At 40.2% G+C, this 13,883-nt stretch overlaps 1 protein-coding gene across 2 annotated transcripts in view; it reads left to right on the top strand.

The window, feature by feature from the left end:
• ADAMTSL3 (ADAMTS like 3) overlaps positions 1-13,883 on the top strand; it is a 754,066-nt gene that overhangs the window by 675,391 nt on the left and 64,792 nt on the right. For both annotated transcript variants that reach the window (XM_073618577.1, XM_073618575.1), the window contains exons 22-23: positions 7,316-7,443; positions 8,605-8,733. In XM_073618577.1, coding sequence (XP_073474678.1) covers positions 7,316-7,443; positions 8,605-8,733 — 257 coding nt within the window. The remainder of the gene's footprint in view (positions 1-7,315; positions 7,444-8,604; positions 8,734-13,883) is intronic.

Here is a 13,883-nt window from a genome sequence, read left to right as displayed (position 1 = left end):
TACTGGAATTTTTTTTTCTTTTTATATTACTAATGGCGGCGATCAATGACTTATAATATGATATTGCAGCAAGAAATCTGACACTAACTGACGCGGGGGGGGGGAGACTGACTAACTGCCACTGACATCACCGGTGACACTTATGCCCCGTACACACGGTCGGATTTTCCGACGGAAAGTGTGTGATAGGAGCTTGTTGTCAGAAATTCCGACCGTGTGTGGGCTCCATCACACATTTTCCATCAGAATTTCCGACACACAAAGTTTGAGAGCTTGCTATAAAATTTTCCGACAACAAAATCCGTTGTCGTTAATTCCGAACGTGTGTACACAAATCCGACGCACAAAGTGCTACGCATGCTCAGAATAAATTAAGAGACGAAAGCTATTGGCTACTGCCCCGTTTATAGTCCCGACGTACATGTTTTACGTCACCGCGTTCAGGACCATCGGATTTTCTGACAACTTTGTGTGACCGTGTGTATGCAAGACAAATTTGAGCCAACGTCCGTCAGGAAAAAATCCATGGATTTTGTTGTCGGAATGTCCGATCAATGTCCAACCGTGTGTACAGGGCATAATAGTGATAATAATATGCACTGTCACTGTACTAATGACACTGGCTGGGAAAAAGTTAACATCGGTGTACAATCACAGTGGGGGTCGACGGGGGGGCGAATGTGCACACCCTAAGCCCGGGAGTAGGCAGCTATGTACAAGTACACTGCTTTGCCTATAGTGGCCGCTCATCCACAGTACAATGCAGGCGGGTGGTGGCTAAGTGGTTAAAGAATATGTAAACCCAACTTTTCATATTCCTTATATGTACTATGTGCCTGCTGTACCATGTACTTGTATAAAAAAGTATCCTGTTCTCTTTGTATTGCTTCCTTTGTGTGACATCCCTGGTGTTCCTGCCAGTTCCAGTAACAACTGACCACACTAAGCATGAGAGCACAGTGTGGTCAGGTCTCTAGCTGTGCTGGGAACTCAGCTTGCTCTCCTCCAATGATCAGACCCCCTCCCACTGCACAGCCTTTCACTGGGAAGATCAGTGTACTGTTGTTTCTCTCCCCCCAACTCTCCATACAGCTAAAAACAGATAGAATATGCATATAAAAAAAAGTAAAATAAGGTATTTACATTTTTTTTATATCTATACATAAATGTTTTGCCTTGCATTTATATTTTAAAATAGATGGCTTATTTTACAAGGTGAGGGTTTACATGGCTTTTATATATAGTTTATATTCCCCTGCTTTGGATCCTCCAGCGTAATACATTGGAAGGTTTTCACAACCTGCATACTTTTTGTGACAGGTGCAGGACCCTTATCCTAGTGTTTTTTTTGCATTTAATACAGAGCTGAATGCCCTTTTGTCATCACATACATTGATCAGTAATGCCTTTATGGCTACCCATCTAATATTGAGTAGGTCCCCCTTTTTCCACCAAAACAGCACTGATCCACCAAGGCATAGACGCCAATTGACCTCTGGAAGTATTGTATACTGTGGTATCTTGCACCAAGCCACCAGTAGCAGATCCTTTAAGTCCTGTAGGTTGTGAGGTGGGACCTCCATGGATCAGACTCGTTTTTCCAGATAGTTGATTGGATTGAGTTCTGGAGAATTAGGAGGCCAAGTCAACACCTCAAACTTGTTGTCGTGTTCCTCAAACCATTCTTGAACCATTTTTGCAGTGTGGGAGGGCACATTATCCTGCTGAAAGAGGCCACTACCACCAGGAAATAACATTTCCATAAAAGGGTGTACTTGGTCAATATTTGGATAGATGGTAAATGTCAAGTAACATCCACATGAATGGCAGGATCCAAGGTATCCCAGCAGAACATTGCCTAAAGCATCACACTGCCTCCACCAGCTTGCCTTCTCTCCCCTTACATCCTGGTGTATATTAGGCCTTTAGAGCACCATTATGAAGATTCCACAATCAAAGATTCCCATAGCAGCCACAATGCAGTGAAAATTAACAAACTGGACAATGTATGTCTTCTTTCTTGCTGTGATGATATCTAAATAACTTTAAAATTTAAGTTTGAGAGAAAAAATAATAATAAACGTACACTAAGACTGGATGAGTCTGGGGTGAAGATGAAGATATATTAATAAACGCATCCATCGCTTTGATCTAGCAGCCTCTTCCAACTCCAGCAAAGTATGTCTGTGATTAGTGTGGCAGTGGCTTCCTTCCTTTTATATCAGCACCTAATAAATAACATCTTATTTTTCCTTACTGCATTTCCCATTTATTCTTATCTTGAGCGCCTGGAGAACATTTGGAGTCCAAGTGAATCAGTTAAAGATTTTTTTCCCTGCTGGATTATTTCTGCCATATCTTGATAATTAAAATATTTATAGGACTCTTCCAAAATTCATCTGGTAGCATAGCTACCAACTGTCTATCATTTGGAGGGACTCTCCCTGTTCGGGAATTAAATCCCTCTGTCCCTCTTTTCTCCCTAAATATGCCTTCCTTTCAGTCCAATATACTGTACACCCAGACACATTTGTGTACATTGCTCTCAGTTTTTATCAAACCTTCAGGATATTGTACATTTTAATTTAAAACACTAGTATAAAGGAAAAGTAGCGGTGAGAAAATGTAGAAGTGGGTTTAACCAAACATATTTTCTCTTTAAAATATGACTAAAAACAAAAGTTTTTGGATGGAGTGGAGAGGGATCAGAACCTCTGTCAGCCTTTTTTAGTTTCTGTGCCCCCCCCCCCCCCCCCATTTCACACTGGGGCGTTGGGGGTGTCGGTGGTAATGGCGCTTTACCGTCGTTTTTGCGGCACTTTTCGGCCGCTAGCATAGCACTTTTAACCCCCGCTAACGTCAAAAAGGGTTAAAAGTGCTCGCAAAGCGCCACTGCAGGCTGCAGCTGCCGGCTCTTCCAATTTCAATGGGCAGGGGCGCTGTAGGAGCGATGTATGCACACCGCTCCTACAGTGCCTCAAAGATGCGTCTTGCAGGACTCTTTCTTTTTTTAACCTCCTACCAGCGCACCGCTCCAGTGTGAAAGCCGAGTGCTTTCACACTGGAGTGAGAGGAGAGGCTCTTTACAGGTGCTTTGCAGGCGCTATTTTTAGCGCTATATCGCCTGTAAAGCGCCTCAGTGTGAAAGCAGTCTAAAAGTGAAAGGAAATCACAAATTTTGGGTCGTCACCAGAACAGAAGCAAATGTAACCCCCCCCCCGACCCCCCCCAAGGCAGGTGGAGTACCCCAGAAACATGAGGGGCTAGCGTGTTCCCAGGGTTGCGTTCATGGCTGAAAGGTGGGAGACTGAGATAACATTGGGTGCCAGTCACTTTGTGTCTTTTGAGATATTTTATCTCAACACACAAGGAGGGATGATTAGGGTAACACTTACAACCTTCCCTTTCCTGAAGCAGCTTGTACAGTGTAAAGAGTCTTTAAACCAGCATTAGGAACACTATTAGATAGCACCTCAGGCCGGTTAGTAGACTTTATTGTAAATGTCCCTATGCCTTTGTGCATCATTCCAGACCTCCATGCATCCTGTCAAGAGAGCCACCAGACCCCTACAAAAAAAAACAGGCTTTTTCCTGGCTTCTTACTCCAGCAGGGTCCTCCTCCTGGTTCTCAATCCTGGTTCAGCCTCCCTCTAGACCAGACAGGACAGCTTCTGAGGACCACTTCTGGCCTAACTTCCAGCACAAAGCACATGCTAGGCCCCACACAGTCTATGGGTCTAACAGAATAAAACATTCAGCAGCAACTCCCCAGACCTCAGCCCTGAGAGCTCACATGGTCAACCCCAAATATTTATACTCTCCTCTAGCATGCATCATTGGCAAAAAAACTGCTACTGTTTGACTAGAAAATATTTGAATAGATAAATATTCATAATCCTGCATTATTGTGGCATATCATGCTATTGCTGGAGTTACCAGTGACACCTACTGGTAGTAAAGAGAAGCAATAGCACTAGTGAGCTAAAGGAAAACCAAATGAACAAATACATTATAAATCAGCTTGCGCTGACTACCACTCAGAAAGTTTAGACACCCCTCTTTAGAACATGATGGCTACCGAGAGGAAATTTGCAATGGGGACACTAGTTCTGGTGACTCTTATCACAACCAAGGATTCCCCTATATTGGATTTCCTCGAACTTCCTGTTTAGGCTGTGGGACAGGAAGTGAAGGAAAATCTCCTCTAATGGGTCACAGATGGCAAAAAAGCTAACTGGGGTTATAACCCTTCCTTACTCTGTCCATGACGGTGAAAAAGTTTTGCCTTTAGTTCTACTTTAATTTTTCGAAGTTTGCATAATTGGTAATGGGATGTGTCTTTATCTTTTGCCACTTTCCCATCATTGACAGTTGGGAGGTGTAAGGTAGTTTTGCACCAATGTATTTTTAAAGTAGAACTATACTCACCTTCTCTCCAGCGCTCTGGTGGCCCAGAGCTCCCGGACGGCTGCTGTCATCTTTGGCCGGATCAGCTTTTGGGTACCAATCGTCCATTTTCATTGGCCAGGCTGAGATGATGTTACTTCCGCACATATGTGGGAGATCATTAATCTCAGCATTTCCAAAATTTGTACACTCATTTAATTAAAAATCCTGACTGTATGCCATTTTTTTTATTGGATAAAGTTCCATTTTAAGCACCAAGGAAACTGACTTATGATTTTTAAAATTGTTCAGACAGTGAACTAGAGGTTGCCTGGTTATATTTATAACACTATAGCGCTGCACAACCAACTAGTAATTTAAAGTATTTTGGAGTGTTCTTGGTATGCCTTGAAATTGCTTCATTTTTTGTTTTTGTATTGTTATTGATTTACATAATGCCAAAAAAAACACAATTGTCCTATGGCTGATAACCTTGCTGTGCTTCCTTTTTAATTTGCATAAAGTCATGGCAGATCCTAGCTCAGCCTTTCTGTTCAGATAAACTGAAAATACATCCACTTACTGTCATCATCAACTAGAATAATAAGTGTAATTACTGTAGATCCGTCCTAGTTAGGCTGCTAGGCAAATTTAGCTTTTGGCTCCTGCTGTACCTAGAGAAGCAGTAATTATTTAGTCTGACCCATTCACAGATTGGGATTTTGATTGCTGCCCCCTGATTCTAGAAGAAGTTTCTGGAGCTTAGGGAGGGAGGATTCAAATGACCAGCCTGAATATCAAGCAGGGCCAAGCTAATCCCTGGGGAGGTGTGTGCCCAGTTGGTGGCTGGGATGCTGTTAAATAGTCTGGGGCCCTGAGGAGACTGTCTTTCTCCCTGCTGAGGGAATGGATCAGTGAGCTGAGAGAAGGGGGGGGTGCTTTCCCTTGGTACCCCTGGGACTGGATGCTAGATTACTTTGGAAGAGGCTACACCCATGGACTGATCCTGTTCCAGGATTCTTGAGCAGAATTGTGCTCAAGCTGTTTGGAGTATCTCACATCATCCCCAATCCCTTCCCAAGCTCTACCAGCAATAAAATATAAAAAGACCAATCTCTAGACTATTCAATGAACTGGAGTAAATGGACTATTACTGTGTGCCTGGCTGCCTTTGCACTGTTTTGGGAAGAACCAGTTAAATCCAGCAGCTCCTGAAGGGTGGTGCTACATTACATTTGGGTCAAGGTTTGGGAGATTGGGTGCAGAGCTTTAACAACAGGCCCATTACTTCTATAGTTAGTAGAGGATCTTGGAGTAGATTGGGAGAGCTAGCAGTGTGTTTTTCGGGAGAGGCAGTTGTATGCTGTATTGTAAAGAGCAATATTGAGTATGCTGTATTATGCTTTATTACAGTGAATTGCAGTGTGGTGGGTTAACAAAGCTAATCTGTTTGCAGCACATTACCGTATACATGTGCAGTAGACTTTGGTGCTCTAAATCACCACATTGTTAGGTGCAATAAAGCACTACATCCTTAATCTCCCTATTACCATAGCTACTAATAAGGTTAGGGAATTCCCTGTATTCATAATGTCTGGTAGGCTTAAAGGTAGAGGCAGAAGTTCTTCATGTGTCATTGACCAAAATCATTTGTATGTCCTGGATTGTTGGAACTGCGTTTGTACCTTTCCATACAGCCTTGCTCGGTCATACAGCCATGTTTTGCTAAATGCAAAGATTGCTATTTTCGAAACTGCTCTTTTCAAAACAAGCTCCAGAATTGGGCAGCAGAAGAAAAGGGACATAAAGCAGAAATCGACCTTGATCCTTAGGCTTGGCAACAATTAGTCACTAGCATCAGACCTGTGGACTTAGGTTCCTGGAGGATTTTTTATGTACTTTTGCCATGTTTCCTTTTATTCTATTCATCCTTCATTCAGCCTATTTTAGCTTGGAAGAATTCCCTGTTATGAATCCCTTGAGCCATGTGATTAAATGCAGAATACCAAAAAGTCTATAACAAATATTTTCATAAATGGATCTTAAAAATTAGACAAGCCTTGTTGGGGCTTTCACTGCTGGCATTATATGTACTTTTCTGTATTAGTGGCACACAGGAGACTCTGCTAACTTCCCTCTTACCTCGTCACATGGTAGCTTTAAAATGGCGCACGCTATGTATTCGCTGCCAGCACTGAATCCTTCTGCAATTCCTTGTCTTATGATTGATGGCTCTGTTCTGTAGTTCAATCAGAGAATTAAGAGATTAGGCTTTGTTTGGTTTTGGCAGTGCACTGAACCCAGGCAAAAAGTGCTCTGTGGGGATATATTACACCTCGTATATAAATTGGTTGGGGCAAACCGACAGACCATTCCACTTCTCAGCTTAAAGACAGCAATATTTAAAATAAAAAGTTACAGAGCACTGTGAATTGGTACAGCAACAATAAGAAAGAATAGTAAAAGGCTTCAAAATAACAGGTAGGCCCAGACTGGAAATATGGAAACTCTGCAAACGTCCTATAATTCGCACCCAGACACATTCGCTCATCCCGAGTTGCCAGCACTATTATGTCACTAAACATTTATATGCTAAGTTGTAGGCAATGTAGCCTCATTCAGTTATGTCATAGTGTAGATTCAGTTTAGTATGACACCTGTTGTACACTCTGCCCCTCGGTTCACTTTCTAAAAATGTTTTCACATGTACAAGCTAAAATTAAATAGTTTATATGACAGGTTCACAATGATTTCTATTATCCGTGGAGGAGGTTGGATGATCTTCACTTTATTTTAGTTCTTTATTTTTTTCTTTATTTTTTGTTCTTCCCTTTATTTATGAAGTTTTGAAGTTTCAGCAATTAGTACCAAACTGTCATCTACTAGTTCCTTAACCAAGTGAATATATCATGTTTTTGCCTTTCCATAGGGTTTCTCTAGAGAACAGCAGAACGCTTCTTATAGAAAATCCAACAGTGGAAGATATGGGCTTGTATCAGTGCACAGCTGTTAATGGGCAAGGGTCTGATATGGAATATTCACACTTATACTTTGCAGGTAAGTTGCCCACTAGGTATAACTGTATTACTGCTGAGCTAAAATATTGTTTGCTGTCAAAATCTACTTTAGAAAATGTTTTAATGATTTTCTAGTTGATCTTGTATAGATTAGATTGAGGTTGAACTTGGCAGGATGCTGTGCACTACTTGTTCACAGCTATGAACATTCTCATCTGCAGAAGATCTAGCCATCCACATTAATGGCCAGGTCTGACCTACTGAGAAGTTCAGCAAACATGCCAAATGTTTTTGTGTAGAAAAATGATTGTACTAGAAGTGTATATAATGTAATATGCATATGTGACCCCCCCCATGACTTACATCATCCATCGTTGCATACATCGTCCTCATAGGTACCTGGCAACTCATACAAAACAGTTTTCAGCAAACATGGTCATCCCATATATGGGCACTGGCATTGTTTCTTTTCATAAATAAAGCTGTATCACTTGTCTACCAGAGCCCTAAATATATTATACAGTGCCTCATTTAACACCAGATTTTACTTTCTGTGCACTGAAGTAGGATTCTTCCCCAACTGCAAGGCACTTTGCCACTTGACTCTGTACCACTTGCCCACCAAAACCTCTTTGTCATTAACTTATGCCATGTACACACGAACGGACTTTTCGACAGCAAAGGTCCGACGGAACGAATCCGCCGGACAATTCGATCGTGTGTGGGCTTCATCGGACCTTTGCTGTCAAAAAATCAGATGGACTTTAGATTTAGAACATGTTTCAAATCTTTCCGATGGACTCGAGTTCGGTCAAAAAATCAGTTCGTCTGTATGCTAGTCTGACGGACAAAAAACGACGCAAGGGCAGCTATTGGCTAGTGGCTATGAACTTCCTTATTCTTGTCCCTTCGTACGTCATCACGTTCAAACCAACGGACTTTCGAACGACTTTAGTCCGTTCGCATATGGGCAAGTCCGGTCATTCGCAAACTCCGTAGTAACTCCGTCTAAAGTCCATCGGAAAGATCGTCGGACCTTTGATGCTGAAAAGTCCGCTTGTGTGTACGCGGCATAACCCATACTTATTGTTATGCTAAAATGGCTCTAGGTATTCTCAATGTGAGACTTTTTCTTTCAATGATATAACATACAATAACACTCATAAAACAGTGCTCATATTTTTCTTGCTTTCAATTAAAGAAGCACCTGTTATCCAGATCTTCAGAAGGAACATCACCAGCTTGAACAGAGACAGCATATTGGCCATTGTGGGTGACAATTTGGTGACCAGAACAGGACTGAATGTAACTCTGGATTGCCCTGTAAAAGGTAATACAAGCTGGCTGATTAAAAATACATACCGTATATCTGTTTATCATGGATAGTTCTCAAAGAGGAATCACATATTTTTTTCACTGGTATTACCATAAACAGTGAAATGTTTTTATACAGGAAAAAAAAGTTGTATATTTTAAACTGCATTGGAAACATGTCTATTTTTAGATCCCAATACCATTTAGCGGAGGTCATGTTTGGAGTGGAATGTCAGCTATATATAGAGAGAGAGGGTTCATTTAGATTAGGAGGGGTGATATGGCATACACCTGTGTGGTTACACCTCGTGGTGTTGGTATATAGGTACGATGTTTGTTTCAGTTGGTTGTACACAGCCTGATGAAGAGCATTGCATGCTCATAATTGTACAGTAGCTGCTACATTGAATAAGCCTTGAAGATATTTCAGTAAAAACGTTTGCATTGGAGTTTGTGTATCATCGTCTTTTTTCTATATATATATATATATATATATATATATATATATATATATATATATATATATATATATATACATATATATAAAAAATATATATATATATATATATACACTATATTACCAAAAGTATTAAGCCCTATACACACTATCAGATTTTCTGCTGATTTTTTTCCTTCAGATTTACCAAAACCATATAATATGAGGTCAAACCTTAGGAGTTTCAATTTGTATGCACTCAGGCAGGCCCATGCACTACATGGTTTTGGTAAATCTGAAGACAAACATCAGCAGAAAATCTGATAGTGTGTATGGGGCTTTATTGGGACACCGGCCTTTACACACACATGAACTTTAATGGCATCCCAGTCTTAGTCCGTAGGGTTCAATATTGAGTTGGTCCACCCTTTGCATCTATAACAGCTTCCTCTTATCTGGGTAGGCTGTCCACAAGGTTTAGGAGTGTGTCTATGGGAATGTTTGACCATTCTTCCAGAAGCGCATTTGTGAGGTCAGGCACTGATGTGGACCATAAAAACATGGATGAGCAAGTTTGGGGTGGAGGAACTTGACTGGCCTGCACAGAGTCCTGACCTCAACCTCAATCGTTTGGGATGAATTAGAGTGGAAACTGCGAGCCAGGCCTTCTTGTCCACATCAGTGCCTGTCCTCACAAATATAGTGTATATATACTTTATATGTATTAATTATGTATTTATTTTTTAATTGCCATGACTAATGTAAAAAAAAAAAATAGAAGTAGTTTTACTTCTGACTGTGTCCCATTTGGGTAAGAGAGGTAGTAGGAAATGTCCCAAAGTTACGGGCAATGATAGTATCTTTCCCTTTCTCCATCTGTGGAATATTTATTTTCCTCACTTTGTTTACGGATGGGCGTTGAATCTTACCAACAGTGACACAGACAGATGCTCTAGTGCTTCTCCACTTTATTAAAATAATTTTGTCCCGTGTTAATTTAGCTGCCAACCTGCAAAGAGTCCATCAATAGGCAGGTGTATGTGTGTACTCGCACTTACCCACACCCACATGGATGTCAAATTGGAAAGAGCGGTTGTGTCTGTGGAGCTACTATGTCCCAATTGACATAAATGGGACTGCCTGCTCACAGAGACAGTGAGGCATGCAGATGGGCACAGTGAAGACGGGCATTGTTGACTCTCTTTTCCACTTACAGTAGCTGCTGCATTTCTCACCCTAGGCTTATACTCGAGTCAATAAGTTTTCCCATTTTTTTGTGGTAAAATTAGGTATTAGGAATTATATTCAGGACGACTTATACTCATCTATATATATATATATATATATATATATATATATATATATATATATATATATATATAGATAGATAGATATAGATATAGATCTATCTATATATATATATATATATATATATCTATATATATATATATATATATAGATATATATATATATATATATAGATAGATAAATAGATACAGAAGCATGTATTACATGTGTGTATATGTGTGTATATACAGTATACAGTTGTGCTCATAAATTTGTATACCCTGGCAGAATGTATGATTTCTTGGCCATTTTTCAGAGAATATGAATGATAACACAAAAACTTTTCATTCACTCATGGTTAGTGTTTGACTGAAGCCATTTATTATCAATCAACTGTGTTTACTCTTTTTAAATCATAAACACAACAGAAACTATCCAAATGAGCCTGATCAAAAGTTTACATACCCCAGTTCGTAGCCTCCCTGGCGGTTTTCCCGAGTGTGGCTCGGGGTTAAATTTCAGCACCATTAGTGGTAACCCTAAACCACACTTGGGATTATATCTCAGGATCCTGGTGCAGTGTTACTTACCTTGTCCCCAGGATCCTGCGATGTCCCCTTGCTGTGTATGCGCGCTCTGTCCTCCATCCCAATGACCTGTGTGCCGAGCTCTTTTCCCTGTGAGCGTCTCGACGCACGGGGGCGGAGCCTGGCAGCAAATTAAAAAAAGTGAAAATTCATAACACGTACAGTACACTGTAATCTTACAGATTACATTACTGTATGAACTCATTTCACCTCCCTTTTGTCCCCAGTGCTTTGTCCAATGCCCTGCATGCAGTTTTATATGATATATACTGTTCTTTCTGCCTGGAAACTGGAGATTGTCCATAGCAACCAAAAAGTGTCCCTTTACAGAAAAAGTGGTTTTAGATCAGCTAGAAAACAGTGATAGTAAATTAGAACACTTGCAGAATTGAGCGATAGTAAATCGTGGGGAAATTAATTTTATTATTATTATATTATTGTTTTTTATAATTATTTATATTTTTTTATTATAATATAATTTATGATTTTGTGTTTCAAACTTCATCATACCAGAGATATCTACTAGACTCTTGGTGGACAGATTTAAGTGTGTTATTGATAAGAATTACAGGCCTGCAATATAAAACGCCAAATTTCTATGCAAAATAATTGTACCGCTTTGAGACGCAAAAATTAATACCGTGTATTATTCCCTTGAACATAAATGACAGCCTGAAGTCTTTTGTGGTATTTGTGGATGAGGCTCTTTATCTTCTCAGATGGTAAAGCTGCCCATTCCTCTTGGCTAAAAGCCTCCAGTTCCTGTAAATTCTTGGGCTGTCTTGCATGAAATGCACGTTTGAGATCTCCCCAGAGTGGCTCAATGATATTGAGGTCAGGAGACTGAGATGGTCACTCCAGAACCTTCACTTTATTCTGCTGTAGCCAATGACAGGTCGACTTGTCCTTGTGTTTTGGATCATCGTCATGTTGGAATGTCCAAGTACGTCCCATGCGCAGCTTCCTGGCTGATAAATGCATATGTTCCTCCAGTATTTTTTGATAACATACTGCATTCATCTTGCCATCAATTTTGACCAAATTCCCTGTGCCTTTATAACTCACACAACCCCAAAACATCAGTGATCCACCTCCATGTTTCACAGTAGGAATGGTGTACCTTTCATCATAGGCCTTGTTGACTCCTCTCCAAATGTAGCGTTTATGGCTGTGGCCAAAAAACTCAATTTTGGTCTCATCACTCCAAATTACTTTGTGGCAGAAGGTTTGAGGCTTGTCTCTGCGCTGTTTGGCGTATTGTAAGCGGGATACTTTGTGGTATTTGCATAGTAATGGCTTTCTTCTGGCGACTTGACCATGCAGCCCATCTTTTTTCAAGTGCCTCCTTATTGTGCATCTTGAAACAGCCACACCACATGTTTTCAGAGTGTCCTGTATTTCACCTGAACACTGCTGATTGGCATTCTCAATTCCTTGGATATCATTTCATATACCTTTCCTGTTTTATACAGTTCAACTACCCTTTCCCGCAGATCCTTTGACAATTCTTTTGCTTTTCCCATGACTCAGAATCCAGAAATGTCAGTGCAGCACTAGATGAAAGATGCAAGGGTCTGTCAGGAGTCCAGAAACTTATTGACCATTTACACACACACACTAATTACAAGCAAACAGATCACAGGTGAGGATGGTTACCTTTAATAGCCATTCAAACCCCTTTGTGTCAACTTGTGCGCATGTTATCAGGCCAAAATCACCAGGGAATGTAAACCTTTGATCAGAGTTATTTGGGTAGTTTCTGTTGTGATTATAATTTAAAAAGAGTAAACTAACCATGAGTGAAAGAAATGTTTTTGTGTTATCATTCATATTCTCTACAAAATGGCCAAGAAATCATAAATTCTGCCAGGGTATGTAAACTTATGAGCACAACTGTATATAAATGTATATGTGCAAAAATATTTATACACAAACTGTCACCAGTATATACAATGTACTTTGTATCATCAAGAGTTCCAACTGTTTACCAAACAAGAATAGGAGTTTCTGACCTTTATGCAAAGATAAGTCAGTTCAGTTTACACTCTACAAATATATATTTTGGGTTCCTTAAACATGTTGGATTAACAGATGTTAGTTTTTAATACTGTATGGGAATAGAACAGAGGTTGGAGCGCTGTTGCGTGCACACTTTATATAAAAATATGCTTACATACCTAATGTTTTCAGATGTAAATTCCCATCACCACACAGGAGCCTTGTTCAAACTCTGGATTTACATTAAGCATGTATACACTGTTCAAAGTCATTAGCTGGAAGAGAAACACTTGGTCCCCAGATGTGTTTAGAATTATGTAACTAGTTTTATATAACAGATGGATTGCTGCAATGCAGGACATCAATCTGTACTACACCGGAGGACTTAAAACACGTGGGTTGAAATCCAAGTCAACGCATACTGCCATACTAGTTAACTGCCTTTGGACAAGGAATGGGATGGGAAAATAATACCAAAAGAGGCCTCAAATAAAAATGGCAGGAAAGGCTGCCAAAAAATCCTATGGTTTGACATGTAAAGTCAGGCACAGTCTTTACATTTAAATTAATTAGGAGAAACTCAGAAAGGAGCCTTTTTGAGCATCACCGCCTGAAAGTAATGACTTGTGTAAACTTACAGCATTAAAGTTTATTTAAACTTTCTTTTTTTCAGGTTGACTATTCTTATAGTATAGATTCCAGATTATATAAATTGATGTATTCTGCACGCTTGCCAGTTCACTTAAAATCAGGGTTGCCCCGATACCGATACTAGTATCGGTGCCGATACTGAGTATTTGCTGGAGTAATTGTACTCGTGCAAATGCTCCCGATGCCTAGTTCGATACCTGGACACTC

This window comes from Aquarana catesbeiana, linkage group LG03, assembly GCF_042186555.1.
Source record: "Aquarana catesbeiana isolate 2022-GZ linkage group LG03, ASM4218655v1, whole genome shotgun sequence".
In the NCBI taxonomy this organism is placed as follows: domain Eukaryota; kingdom Metazoa; phylum Chordata; class Amphibia; order Anura; family Ranidae; genus Aquarana; species Aquarana catesbeiana.
This window is presented reverse-complemented; position numbering and strand designations above follow the sequence as displayed.